Genomic DNA, 15759 nt, shown 5'->3' with positions numbered 1-15759 from the left:
AAAATCATTTTGAAGTTGAATTGTTAATGAATTTAAATTGTAACAGGTTTAGGGGTTTTCAGTGAAGAGGCTAGACAAATGTATGAGTTTCTAATATAAAGTATAGTTTGCTGTCAAGTGTTTTGCTGAACAGAGTACATATCTAGGTTTCCGCCATGGCAGAAAACTTGTTGACTATGGTCACAGATGGCAGGTTTTATGCCAAGCTTATGTACCATCACTGTTATTTGATGTTTTATAAGGTAGCTATAACTTGTACAAGTCCTCTGTTATGTCTATATGCTGAACAAGTATCCTATTGTAGCCAATATCGGTGTGATATTTGTGTGTATAAGAGGTCAATATGTGGTCAGTTTTTATATATTATCAGGGCTAATTCTTCTTTCTTTATTCATAAATTATAACCTCTCTCATAATTCTATGTTGTCTATGTCTCTTGTTTATCTTCTTGTTTATCTACATCTCCATTCTCCCAATCTCTTAGCCAAGCTCTACTCTGATGCCATCAGCTTCCATAGTTATTCACATTCTCTCTCATTCTCATTATTAGACTACCAATTCTGACCGACTCGCATCTTCGTTTCGCTCATATGTACATTTGAGCTTGTACTTATGAAATTTTCATCTTATGAAATGTCTTTTGGCAGACACTTTACTTCTATTTGCAGGGGATATTTCTAGATATAAATAGTTGAAAGGTATTTCATTTTTTAGTCCATTTGTTTGTATCAGGTCTGGGCCTATTTGCTTTTTGTAAGTAGGACGTACAGCGTGTCCCGTAAGTATGACATACAGCGTGTCCTGTAAGTATGACGTACAGGGTGTCCAGTAAGTATGGCATACAGCATGTCCTGTAAGTATGACGTACAGAGTGTCCAGTAAGTATGACATACAGTGTGTCCTTTAAGTATGACATACAGCGAGTCCTGTAAGTATGACATACAGTGTGTCCTGTAAGTATTACATACAGCGTGTCCTGTAAGTGTGACATACAGCTTGTCCGGTAAGTATGACATACAACGTGACCTGTAAATATGACATACAGCGTGACCCGTAAGTATGGTGTACAGTTGCCCTGTAAGTGTGACGTACAGCGTGTCCTGTAAGTATGACATACAGCATGTCCTGTAAGTATGACATACATCGTGTCCTGTAAGTATGACATACAGCGTGTCCTGTAAGTATGACATACAGCGTGCCCTGTAAGTATGACGTACATCGTGTTCTGTAAGTATAAAATACAGCGTGTCCTGTAAGTATGACGTACAGCGTGTCCAGTAAGTATGACGTACAGCGTGTCCTGTAAGTATGACATACAACATGTCCTGCTAGTATGACATACAGCGTGTCCTGTAAGTATAACATACAGCATGTCCCGTAAGTATGAAGTACAGCATGTCCTGTAAGTATGACGTACAGCGTGTCCTGTAAGTATGACATACAGCGTGTCCTGTAAGTATGACATACAGCGTGTCCAGTAAGTATGATGTACATCATGTACATTATACTTACTGATGTGCATGATGTCAACGTGATGTCATGACTTACTGAAGTCATGATGTGCAGCGTGTTCAACTCAGTCAGTTTACTTACTGGATATTTTGTATGATGTAGTTTTTTAGTATGAACTAATGTAAATAAATCTTTCTACTTATGCTTTTAAAAACATTTATCTTGAGCAAAAAAGCAACAATTCGACACCCACGTCTTCTGACCATTCTCCTACTTCACGCAATCTTTGCTTAATGGCTATACGCCAAAAGTAAACAAACCTACTGCTCGGAGTTTTTATTCGTTGTTTTTTCGTCCTTTTTTTATGTACACTTTCTATTTATTATGTAGTAATGTAATTCCAACATGTATTTGTTACGGGTTTTAATTTAATGTCATATTATTTAACAAATGTTATTTCTGAGTTTTGTTGGCACTTGGAACAGATTAAGTGTTTACATGGCAAAATCGGTCTCTTGTTATGACATCTTTCCACTTGCGAAAGGACTTCCGGAGCAAATTACAGTAGTTTATTTTTTATGTAGAGATTCCACTGTTGTTTTTTAAAGCCTTTAGTCAATACCACGAAAACTCGTCTGAGATGAAACTGTGAAAAAAAAGTCATGACCCACCTTTGCTCTTCAAAGTTTTAACGACTCAGATTTGCATCCGCCCTTTTGCTCAGTCAATTTGTTTACATTTTTTTTCATATTTAACTTTTCATAATATTTTGGAGCTGTATAAAATATCTTCAAAATATGTTATTAAACTTTTGTATGACTTGAGCTCTTTTCCATTGTTAAAAATGCATCTGTTTAAGCTTGAATTTGTGTGATTCATAAATGGAAGTGATTGATTTCCCATTGTTCTTACCGAATGCCCCTGTGTCCTTAATAGCTGTTCTTTCCAGTGGATGCCAACTAACCTATTAGCCCATTTGTATATTTTCTTTATATTACTAAGTTTGTTTTGAATTTTTTTTACCATTCCACATTTGTAATGTTAAAAATGGCTTGTTGCGATGCATGCTATTACACCCACTCCAGAGCTCCTTGGTCATATCTATGCGCTTCACTGTCGCCAAGAGTTTAATACATCTTAGAAGTTTCTCACTTAATCTCAATTTTTATCAATTATCTACAAACATCGGCTTTGTTATCAGTGTTTCACTGTGGAATTCTTATCGTCCTTAATTGTGTCGACCTCTACTCGTCTTTCTCTCAATTCTTCTCTTTATTATCTCTGACACGCTATCGTTTCTCTCTTCCTTTCACACTACTACTTTCTCTACCTTTGTGCAACTTCTCTAACCAGGCTAGTTCAAGCCTGACTTACTTAGCTTATGTACCTAGCTTATGTACCTAGCTTATGTACCTAGCTTATGTACCTAGCTTATGATTTCAACTACTTTAGTATTTAGTTTGGTCACCTAATTCTAAAGTTGTGATGCTTCGAGTGGTGTATGTTAGAAACCGGTGGAAATGCAGATTCAAATAGTTGTTCAAATTTATATTTCAATTAGGAAAGCACAGATTTTAAGGCAATTATAAATAAAATTTGATTGTACACTCATTCAAAAACAGTAGTGTGCATCTATAGTCAGGACACGATCTCTTAGCTGTACACGTTTGACCTCAACTTGTGATCACTCAAATATCTGAAGAGATTTAATCAAATCTCTGACTCCACATTCTAACTAGTTTCTGATGCTTGCCACTCAAGGTTTTTTTGTAGCTGTATGAGTTAGTATATATATACTAACTCATAGAGCTACTCATATATACTATAGCCTATATATACATATATATATATACATATGTATATATATATATATATATATATATATGTATATATATACATGTATATATACATGTATATATACATGTATATATACATGTATATATACATGTATATATATATGTACTTAACTCTCCTACTAGTAGCTTGATTCCGCGATCCTAATATGATTTGAACTAAGCTTCATAAATTGCCCTTCATGATTTTAAAGTGTGCATATTTGGATGGCTAGTGTGAGAAGTTGCAGAAAGCACTACCTTCTTAGAAGATAAATGATAGAAATTGCAGAAATATGTGAGTAAACATCTTGGGATTAATTCTTTATGAGGAAGTTATTATAGAGTCTAGTCATTCCGTGTAAGAAAGTAAAAGTTATGTGAGAAAAGGAAGCTTGAAACTTATAATATCTCCAAACCCCTTATAAGTCCCCTACTTCCATCTCTCCACCTCTTGTATCACTAAGGCTATACCTTAATTTATCGATCTCTAACTCACCCAAAGTGTAGTTATAGAATGCTCTTTTGGTTGTTTAGTTTCTTACTTATCTGAATACTTGCCATCAAATTTTAAACTGTGGAACAAATTAAATGACCTGCATTGCAATCTCATGAGCATATCTGTTCTTACATATGACGTTTTGAGATACAAAGTACATATCTCAGTAGATTATCATTTTCATATATGGTGGTTTAATAATGATATTCTTTTACAGCTGTTTGGATTGTCGCGCTGATCGCAGTTGGAGGTGTTGTGGTTATTGCTGTTATCGTGGGAATAGTCATTTACTTCCACTCAAATAAACGAAAAGCCAACTCAACTACTAAAATGGAAGACCAGGCTGATGTGCCTCTTTCAAAGCAATCTCGTTAGGCTCCCTTTCCTGTGCCATCTGACCAGCAGTATTGCGAAGTATTAATTCTGTCTTATGTTAAAGATTGGCTTGCAACAAAATTCACATTACAGTTATTTGGTATCAAAAGATTCGCCATGTTTTACTCTGTTGTGTTGTAGGTGCCAAATATGTGTGATTACAAGCTCTTAAAAGCTCAAAAACAAAAAGTCGCCGTATATTGGAATCTGTTTATTTCTCTGACATAGTAATTACATTTGATTATTGTCTTGTCATGTGATGTTCTCACGTGAATTGAAAGGCCAATAAAAAGTTTGATATAAAACTTATTGTGGCATTAGTTTATGACAAACACTTTGGGTTTTACTGAAGACCCAGTATCAAATATAGATGCTCGCTACTTTACAGTTTTGTTTCTGCTTGATCTAATCGTCAAGTCGTAATCTGATCATGTGACCCAATACTTCGCAAATATTTTCTGCAGCACTTTTCGATTGTCACAGGTGACCAACAGGCTCGTCATGATTATCATACAATGATATGTACTCCTTCGAGTTAAGGTTAAAAAATTAAACGAATTTTTACGGTAAGTTATAAGAGATATCAGTGCTAAAAGTGACAGCATTACAATGATGATAAAACAGACGCGCGTAAGAACAATAGACATGGTTTTATTGAATGCGTGAAGTATATTTGTGAAAATATTTCGACGAATAAGGTTGCATGAAAGTGTAAACAGAAACCATTTTGTAACTACGTCCCATTTCAGCAGTTTTGGAAAGAGAATCCAAACTACGGCGGTCTCGTGTGGCTGCGATTAACCGTTCGTTTTTTTAGCTTTTAAGAGCTTGTAATCGCATTCCCACATATTTTGCACCTACAACACAACAGAGTAAGACATGGTGAATCTTTTTGATACCAAATAACTGTAATGTGAATTTTGTTTCAAGTCAACCTTGAAGAGAAATTATAAAATACGGGTCTTATTTGTTGTTCAGCTCTATCATTAATCTGTGTGACTATACAATCTTATATCTTGCTAGTAATGTATCACACTACTAATAGTAGTTATTTTATTAAAATATACAATATTAATTTCTGCTTTAAGTCATGTGGAGTCCCAATCACGTCAGCCCTCAGAGTGGTTAAATACCCTACTATTCTGAACTCAGCTGTCTGTCTGATAATATTTTCAATTGTTATATATGTTATATATATATAATTGTTATATACATGTATATTAATAATAACATTGATCTGTTATTTAGAAAGGATAGACAGGGTCTATTTATACGCATTCAAAAAGTCATCAACTAATAAAATGATTTAATGCATGAAATGACATCGAGGTTGTCTGTTTGGTCCGAGAAACACTGCATTGGGTTGGACTGGCCACCAAACTCTCCAATTTTTTTCCACAACTAGCTTGTGTTCCAGGAAATCTACAACTACAGTACATTGCAACACGGTGACCATTTTTCTAAAAGCTTCAAAGACAACGATTGTTGAAGTTATCCAAATGGATGGCAGGTGTTTCACTAGTTGGAATCACCATCATTTAACTCGATCGTCTCAATGTTCCCGGAGTCGTAACGTACAATTGTATACGATCATGAAAATATTATATTTTATATAGTATACTATACGTTTCTCGACATTTATCAGAGCCAGGTTATGTTTCTGCTTCTTTAAAAATACCTATTTTTGTCAGTTCAATAATAAAATGCTGTAAATTTATACTTTAGTTTAAATGTAAGACTTAAGTTTTATTAGCCTTACGTGTTCGATGGCTCAGCTGATAACACAAGCTAGGGAAAAGAGAGTTCAGTCTGGGTATTTAACTTAGCTAGTAGTAGGAGGTAAGGTAGGGTTATATCCTCTATGGTAGACATAAACTAGGTACCTCTATTAGCTGGAAGTAGAAGGTAGGGTAGGGTCATATTTTCTATGGTAGACATCCCCTAGGTACATTTACTAGCTAGTAGCAGGAGATAGGGTAGTCACATTCTCTATGGTAGACATCAATTAGTAACATCTATTAGCTAATAGTAGGAGATAGGGTAGGGTCATATACTCTATGGTAGACATCCCCTAGGTACCTCTATTAGCTGGCAAGTAGAAAACACGGTTGGGTCATACTTTCTATAGTAGAGATCAAATAGGTACCGTCATTAGCTAGTAGTAAGAGATCGGTAGGGTCATATCCGCTATGGTAGGCTATTGGTTAGGGGTACTTATCAGTTCTGTTCCTTAGGAATATTCTCTCATAGCACTCATGTTTGCTCTCGGTAAGATAAGATAGTAACCACAACTAACCGTCATTGGTTACAGCTATAAACATATTCATACATATAAACACTAGCAGTAGGCACATCCAATGTGCTGAATTGCATGGAGATTGCATTTGCCTTGACTCATAAGAACATAACGGTGTAGGAGGAAGTACTTACCTATAAGGAAACTGAGTGGCATTTCTCTTATCTAATCACATTGCTAATGTAGTTGATAGCATGAGCCTGCATTGAAGACTGCCTAAAGTTTACTGGATGTTCCTTATATGCGGAGGACGGTGAGTGTCGAGCTATCTAGATCAATTTGCAATTTAGTATCTTCTAAAATAGCTGAAGCGTGTGTGTCTATATATTGTCTGACAAATTTGTTCAGAGAAGTTTTTTCTTAACAAACACTCCCATGTGTGCCAAGATGTCTATTGAGTTCTGTTATGGGAACAAGTTGATAACTCCTTGGAAATGTAAGCAAATGTGATGATCGTAACTTATTTTGCACTGTAACTAATATACAGACATTAGCTAAAATTGAATTACAATTCGTGCTACTTAAAACTAAATAAGTTTCTTCTGCTCACAGAAGACGTAGGAGTTTTAAGATCACTGCTGGGAATGATGTTCACGCTGAGTCCAGCATATTCTTTTAGTAGCAACAGAGGTAATCGAGATGATATACAAAGATTTCAGTGACTCGACTGTTTCATGTTCTGATTTATGCTAAAGATTTGCACCCATTGGTTCATCTATTGCACCATAGAGTATTTTATGCATGCAAGTGATAACTCACTACTCCCTGCTTTACTACAGGAAGTAGTTTTATTAGAAGAGGTAGACAACTTCAAGGGCTAACAAATAGCCACTCAAACAGACTCGAGAGTGAGCTGACAAACATAGTCTAGGGTGAACATAAGGCTGACTGTCTTTTATATAACAAAAGTTAATCCTTCTGTACCCATACAGCCATTAGCAATATCATAAGCAGTTATATTAGCAGGTTGATACTACCATGATGGAGTCGAACCTCTGTACAGGAAGTAATACTCTCTGCTTCATTATACTACTCACTGACTTTTGGTGAGCAGCTGTTAACAGATGTAGTAAATACTATTATGATAAGCAAACCAATATTATCTAGCTAGCCAGGTACGCAGAATGCACTGACATGCTAGAGTCAGACACACTGACATGCTAGAGTTAGACACACTGACATGCTAGAGTCAGACACACTGACATGCTAGCGTCAGACACACTGACATGCTAGAGTTAGACACACTGACATGCTAGAGTCAGAAACACTGACATGCTAAAGTCAGACACACTGACACGCTAGAGCCAGACACACCGACATGCTTGCGTCAGACACACTGACATGCTAGAGTTAGACACACTGGCATGCTAGAGTTAGACACACTGACATGCTAGAGTCAGAAACACTGACATGCTAAAGTCAGACACACTGACACGCTAGAGCCAGACACACCGACATGCTTGCGTCAGACACACTGACATGCTAGAGTTAGACACACTGGCATGCTAGAGTTAGACACACTGACAGGCTAGAGTTAAACACACTGACATGCTAGAGTTAGACACACTGACACGCTAGAGTTAGACACACTGACACGCTAGCGTCAGACACACTGACATGCTAGAGTCAGACAATAAATTATGTCTTATTATTCTTAATTACACAAGTATTTTTAGCTGTGGTAAACTTTGCTGATTTCCCAAACTTTCTAATAAGGATATCAAATGGTTTTTGTATCAATAGAAATCGATACTTTGGAGAGAAATTATTTAGCAATACATGAACGGCTGAAATTCCACAGGAGGCACTCGTTTATATACTGGGAGAAAAGCTTAACCTTTTAGCTAATAATTAATGTACAATCTATAACCAAACTTCTACCAAGACTTTGGCTACAAATTATATGGAGAAAACAGTACATTTTTAATTGCATTAATTTTTTTGAGCTTTGTATAAAGCTTTATGAGCATTGTCCAAGTTTTGTATTAAGCTTTCAAACTTTGAGTTTAGGTTGAGTTAAGGTCATGCCAGGCTATATTACCCTCTTACGAGTAACACATGTAATCCAGCACCACCTGTACATGGGTCGGGCTGACGGTGACTAAGCCATCAACCCTCATACATATGGGGAGGGTTAACTGGACATCCTTGCAGAACCAAAATAACATATGTAGAAGCGCTAAGCTATTCCAGTGATGCACAGTGGCAGCATCTAGAGTGCGAGAATGAACAAACCTATCTATTGGCCAGCCACTGCACCTGGATTGAAATGTATGTCTTGACCTTTTTTTGCTCATTGGATACCATTTACTTCCTGTCAAGAGGGTGACTTTGTTCCAGCAGAAGATAGAAATTACTTAAACATTCTATGCAGTTCTATAGAATAAATGGTAAAAATTTATAAAATGGTTCTGCCGTCAGACCCTTTTATGACAAACTTAGAGAATTTGTTGAAAGTACAATTGCACTGTTTATAGTCTAATTGGCTAGTTCTGCTACCAACAATTCTCATTGCATCTTTAAAATTCAACTGGCATGATACGTGAATAATTGACCATAAAAATACATGAAATAGTCTCACATGTCTGATTTAATTAGACTTTGTTGCTTTAGGATGAGTAAAGCATGTCATTTTGCTAGCTATCAGTCAATTACAACTCTTTTATAAAGAACAACACTCAGTTCTGGATGCTCGCTGAAAGAAACTAAGGCATAGTAGACTTATACCTGCAAGGCTCTCTGTCTAACAACTCACCAAGAGTAACCTGCATTCTTACTAATAATCTGCCTATTGTTGTAGGATTACTGAGCTAACATGTTGTCAGGGAGACGTTTAACACTATGTCTAATGATACTTACATTGAGGTAACACTTTATAATTATTTGGCACCTTTAATCTGATACTTTTATTTTTGGTGATGATATTTAGTTCTGATACATGGACATAATAACAGCCTAGTAACAAACATGAGTCAAATACTTATCATTATTACCACTTTTACTTGAACACTCAAATTGGTAATTAGCTGCTTGTTGATGTTTGGAATCGGGTTAGAACAACCAGCTAATGACTAACACTTTCTTCATCATTCTTGCTGAGTCCCACAGGGAAGCTGATTGTATGCTCATCACGGCCTTTTACAGCTCCTCTTTACCTCTAATACTAGTCACTAATTACTAATACTATTGCAGATATTTCTCAGCTGATGCTGGTACTTAGGTTGCTATCTATTAGTATAGTGCAAGTAGAATTAGATAGGCAGCCTCTTCCTTTTCATGTCTGTTTATCCCAGTACTAAATGTCCTTGGATGTTGCTAAGTAGTTTCTAACCAATACAGAGTCCATCTAGTTGCCCAGACATCAAATATCTGGACATGGTCCAATCACTATCACTACAGCTCTTGTTTCCCACATTCACTTCACTGTTGTCATTGTATTCTCAAGCTTTATTATTTCTCATAATATATACATATATAAAAAAAATTGTTTCCTCACACCAGTTAACCCATGTGGGTGGTAATTTCTGCTCTAACTCGGGTCTCCTACCAGAGACCTGGGAGTTTGAGCTCTCGCCTCAAGATCTTAGTTGTTCCCAATAGCACACTTTTCTGCAACTCACCTGAGTTGATTGCTGTTGGTATTTGGGCAAGCCACATTTGATGCGCAGGTGTTAATGTGCCCAGTGCCCCAATGACTACTGGAATTACAGTTGTTCTTACATTCCAGTATTTTTCATTCTCTTCTCCAAGAGGGAGATATTTCTCCACTTTTTCTTTTTCTTTGCTGGCTATATTGTAGTCATTGGGTACTGCAATATCTATTATAGTAGCTCTCTTGTTCTCCTTGTCCACCACGACTATATCTGGTTGGTTTGCTAGGACATGCTTGTCAGTTTGGATGTAGTTCTAGAGGATCTTAGAGCAGTCATTTTCATTGACCTTACGAGGAGCTTCCAACCAGTGTCATGGCTTATTAAGGTCACAATTATTAGTGGCTTATTATTGATCACATAGACTTCTGTACACAACACCTGCAACATGATTATGACGGTCAGTGTATGCGTATCCGGCTAGCTGCTTGCATCCACTGATGATGTGTTGAATGGTTTCTGGTGCATCTTTGCACAGTCTGCATCTAGGATCATTTCTAGTGTAATAGATTTTTGTTTGGAGTTGCCTTGTTGGGAGCACTTGCTTCTGGGCTGCTATGAGTAGCGACTCATATTGGCCATTAGGTTCCCTTTGTTCAGCCACATAGGTATATGTCTGGTAGATTTTGCCGACCTTAGATATTTGTCGGTGGTAAGCATTGATAAATATCGGTATACACATATATATATATATACATATATTTTTCAAAGTTTGTCGTCGTTTCTGTCGTATGTCCTTTGGTATGTCCAGCTATAGCTATTAAAATCTTTGAATTAAAATTCCACGTCCTGATGAATTTGAACTCGGAGATTGCATCCACAATATTTTTAACCACAAGCTCTACCACTGAGCTATGCAAGTCATGTTGAACTAAAAAGACGTTATTATATTATATACCATGTAGCATGTGCACACGGCTAGCGTGTGCACAGGCTAAATGGCGTATTATTTGAAACAATGAATTCTATTAACTCTGTGCAGCACGATGGTTTTTCGGATTTCTGTTAACTTCTATTTCTGGCTTTCTGTAAGGTTCAATTTCTAAAGGTCAATACTTTTCATGTGGACAATTTTACCACGACCAAACGAGTGGATGCGAAGTTTGAGAGTTTTTATGATAAATGCATGTGCACACAACTTACGAAAATTATTCATCAACAATGAGACGAACCCTTGTCGCGAAATCTCATCAACAAATTTAACCATTGTTTTGTAGAGTCGTTAAAGTATAATAACGATACAAAACACATATAAGCCTATTTGAATATGTTACCAAGTATTTGTAAATTGTCGAAAATCTCTTAAAACTTACCCATCTGAACGAATTATACACAAATAGACAAATTAATTTGGCTGAAATTCTTCACAAAACGCTTGACAAGCTTGGTTTAATAAAAGTTAAGACCGGAAATTGAAACGCCAAGCGACAGAGAATAGAACGATTAAGTCGTGCGCATTTCACGGAAAAATAACGTTCACCTTTCACCAGTCTATAGCATTGTCGAATTGCCGAAGGTTTCTGTAATTAACATAGGAGTACTGAAATCATTTCATGAAAGTTTCATTTTTGCTGATTTCAAAGTAACTGACAATTTAGACACTCTTGAGTGCTTTGGTATTCTAACTGATGTCTAACGCAGTGTAAGTAAAGGAAATGACGATGATTTTTTTTCTAACGATCCTTATGAAGTTATTACAATATTTAATTATAAGTTTAGATGACTACAGAACAATGACTACGTAGTACAGATTTTCTAAAAAACCTATATAAATATCACAACTTCTTGATATTGTTAGCTATGACGTTTTGAAATGTAAACAAAATTTTGCATTGGTTTTACAAGTATATTATTACTATATTAATAATATTGGTTATTCTAATAATATCAGTGCATTTTACTTCTAATATTGGCCAATATTGCATTTCTCCTATTGCAGGGGAGAGATATAAACATATAATCTTTTCCTTTCGTTATTGCTATTTGTTGTATATAATAACACCCAGTACATGACAGCTACCATTGCAGTTATCCTATTGCACCGCAGTGCCATTTGACTGCTAATATTGCATTTCTCAACCATCAGTACCCTTTCTTTTTTTCCAATATTTCTTTGGTCGTGGGCTGTATGACAGTGGAATTTCTAGTATTATCTCAGTTAGGAATGGCCTCTACATTCTCTCACCGTTCGATCAGACAAAGATAGTCCGATATCACATTTTTACATTTGTACTAGTGTCGAGAGGTACCAGTATAATTATAGTCTTATTCAAAGTATTGATGGATAGCTTCTGGCGGAGCAGTAACCTTTTTTATACACACACTTCTATGCAAGAATTGTTATTATTAATTCAACATATTCAGAACTTTTATTTTGTTTTCTCAGTTCGTATTAATTGTATCATTACCAATTTATTTTTTATTTTAATCATAGCAAAACAGACATTATATATATATATATATATATATATATATATATATATATATATATATATATATATATATATATATATATATATATATATACAGTATATATCTATATATATAATATATACATATACATCATATATATACAGTAAATAGTGTGGGCCTATATATATAATATATAGGCCTACACGATATATATATATACAGTAAATATCTATATATAATATATACACGATATATATACACGATAAATATACACGATATATATATATACATGTATATATGCATGTATATATACATGTATATATATGTATATATATATATATATATATATATATATATATATATATATATATATATATATATATATATATATATATATATATATATATATATATATATATATATATATATATATATATATATATATATGTATATATATATATGCATATATATAGATAAAATATTACAGGAAAAACATGTGTCTGAGTTCATGTGTGATATTTTAGTTTTAGCTCTGCTTTATGCATTGAGCACTCTGATTTCAGTTTCAAAAGTTCACCGTATTTATATATATATAAATATATATATATACATGTACATATATACATGTATATATATATGTATATATATATACATGTATATATGTATAGTATATATGTATATATATATGTATATATATATATACAGTCAAACATGGATAACTCAAACTTCACGGGACCGAGCAAAAGTGTTTGAGTTATCAGAGCGTTCAAGTTATCAGAGCACTGTCACAAGTGCATGTATTTAACAGAAGATAAACGTACATATACAAAATATGTATAAAGCGAAATCATAGATTGCTTGTTGCAAGTTATAGGGCCTCTCATGTAAAGTTTCAAAAGTATTTATCAGGAAGTATAAATATTTTTCTATCACTTGAGATTTGTTTGTTGTTTTAGGTGATGTACTACCATGACGTTTTCAGATTAAAATTGGCAAAACTTGATCGCCGTTAAAACACTCAGAAAAAAGACCCATCATTTTCCTCTGAGTGTTTTAACAGAGATCAATTTTGCCAATTTTAATTTTAAAACATCCTGGCAGTCACATCACCTAAAACTACAAACAAATCTCAGCTGATAGAAAAATATTTAAAATTTCAGATAATTTTTAAAACTTCACACGAGTACACATTTACGACCAATGCAAAAACGCATGCTTTACATCTGATCAGTTGTTTCATTTAAAAAACTTATCGAGTGTAGTCTGGTAAAAGATGTTTTGTTGAGAAAAATCAACAGTGTAACTGAGTGTAGATATAGCTTTTAAGCAGTTATTATAGTCCTTGACCTCTCTCGTATCTATAAAACGTCTGAGGACATCTAAAGCGTTGTTTGCATCAGCCATGGTAGGTGGATTAGGTTCAACAATCTCAGCCTCATCTTCTCCCTCAGAATCATCCAGAGTACCCCAAGATGTCACAGACTGCACAATTTCCGCATCACTCAAATGCTCAGCAACAGTGACGTCTGCATCAACCGCTAAAAGCTCATCTGCAAAACAAAACTCTATTTTAAGGGAAAGTAACACTACGTTTAAAACATTTGTTAGGCACTATTGCCGGTCATAAATGTAGCCCTTTATTGGGTCGAATTCATGATAATTTAACAGCATAGGCTATTTCAAGATTACCTACTTGCTGTCACATTTGATGTAGGATCTATGGTATGTAGTAGCAGATTTAGATTTCTCACAGTGTCACCTCCATTATCATCAACAGTTGAAGTCACATCTGTTTGATCAAGGTTGGTATGACCAAGCCCGTGGTGAAAACAGCGAGCCATGGTTTCTTTCGTGACACAGTGCCATGCTTTGTGCACCCAGCGTATAGCTTGTAAAACATTAATAGATGCATCTGGCTTCTTTCCATGAGTGTCAATGTAATCAACGGTAAATTGCAAAACTTGCTGACGATAGTAAGATTTGAAATTTCGAATAATTCCTTGGTCCATAGGTTGCAGCACACTTGTGGTATTGGGTGGTGTGAATAAAAGCCTGATTGACATAAGCCTATTCATAGTTGGGTGTGATGGACAGTTGTCAATGATGAGAAGCACTTTTCTGTTTTTTCTGGTCATCCGCCGATCAAAATCTCTTACCCATGCTTGAAAGATGTCACTCACCATCCAAGCCTTCTTGTTGTGGTAATACTGACATGGAAGGTTAGTAACATTTTTGAAACAGCGGGGCTTTCCAAACTTTCCTATGACAATAGGAACTTCCTTCTCGGTGCCCGACATGTTAGCACAAAGTGCCACAGTCAGTCTTTCTTTTGACAGCTTCCCTCCACTACACTTCTCCCCTTTAAAGAGCAAAGTTTTGTCAACCATGAGCTTGTAAAACAACCCGGTTTCGTCCATATTGAATATGTCATCATAAGTATAAGTTTGAAGTAATGGAGTTAGCACCTCTTCCTTCCATTTTTCCACCTCTCCAACATTAACTGCAGCTGACTCTCCAACAACTCTCTGACCGCCAATAGAATGCCTTTTCTTCCACCTGTCGATCCAACCACGAGAAACAATAGTATCTTTCCCTAAATCCTGTAAAAACTTGTTAGTCTTTTCTAATAAAATTGGCCCATCGATAGGTACGCCTTTACCACGCATTTGTCTAAACCAAGTCAATAACACACCATCCAAATCATCGTGCGACGTTGAACGATCTCTTAACCTTGATGAACTTTGGTCACATAACGATCTTATTCTTTCTTTCTGTTTAATCCACGTTGACAATGTACTTCTTGGAAGATTTTCTCTTTTTGATATTGCAGATGACTTTTGTCCTGCTTCAATTTGCTCGATTATTTTAAGTTTTTCAAAAGGTTTCCACGCTTTTCCTTGTTTTCGTGAGGCCATTGCAAAGCGGATGTTTGGTATAGCGGACGCCGGGCCACGAATATATTTTTGACATTTTTTCTTTATATATCCGCGTAATTATAATCACTCTTACAATATGCATTTTGCTTGTTGTGTCGATCTTTATTAAATTTTTATCGCTAATACTTTTTAACGTTTTTAGTTTGGCCGTAACTTAGCCGACGCGTTAGCGACCCCATTAATCAGGTTTTATACGGTTTCTTAATCAGTTCCATTATACGGTACGGGGGAAATATATATATATATATACACTATATACATATAGAGAGCGCTTTCCTCGCTAGGAAGGCAGAGTAGTCGTAGCTCC

General features: G+C 35.4%; 2 protein-coding genes across 2 annotated transcripts in view; one reads left to right on the top strand and one right to left on the bottom strand.

The window, feature by feature from the left end:
• Positions 1-5783, top strand: part of LOC137396359 (uncharacterized) — a 55855-nt gene extending 50072 nt beyond the window's left edge. Inside the window, exon 12 of the mRNA XM_068082597.1 lies at positions 4001-5783. Coding sequence (XP_067938698.1) covers positions 4001-4158 — 158 coding nt within the window. The 3' untranslated portion in view covers positions 4159-5783. The remainder of the gene's footprint in view (positions 1-4000) is intronic.
• Positions 5784-13752: 7969 nt separating this feature from the next.
• LOC137397593 (tigger transposable element-derived protein 6-like) lies at positions 13753-15431 on the bottom strand. Its single transcript, XM_068083888.1, has 2 exons — positions 14210-15431; positions 13753-14066 (listed from the first exon to the last, which is right to left on the bottom strand). The coding sequence occupies exons 1-2, from the start codon at positions 15429-15431 to the stop codon at positions 13753-13755; spliced, it is 1536 nt and encodes a 511-aa protein (XP_067939989.1).
• Between the last annotated feature and the right edge of the window lie 328 nt (positions 15432-15759).

The sequence above is a fragment of the Watersipora subatra genome, chromosome 5 (assembly GCF_963576615.1).
Source record: "Watersipora subatra chromosome 5, tzWatSuba1.1, whole genome shotgun sequence".
NCBI lineage: Eukaryota > Metazoa > Bryozoa > Gymnolaemata > Cheilostomatida > Watersiporidae > Watersipora > Watersipora subatra.
This window is presented reverse-complemented; position numbering and strand designations above follow the sequence as displayed.

Bases quoted from the DNA above. Each gene is read 5' to 3' on its own strand.
- LOC137397593 (XM_068083888.1), bottom strand. From the start codon at position 15,431: ATGGCCTCACGAAAACAAGGAAAAGCGTGGAAACCTTTTGAAAAACTT. The intron at 14,067-14,209 runs GTAGGTAATCTT...TTTGTTTTGCAG, and splicing joins TACATCAAATGTGACAGCAA to ATGAGCTTTTAGCGGTTGAT.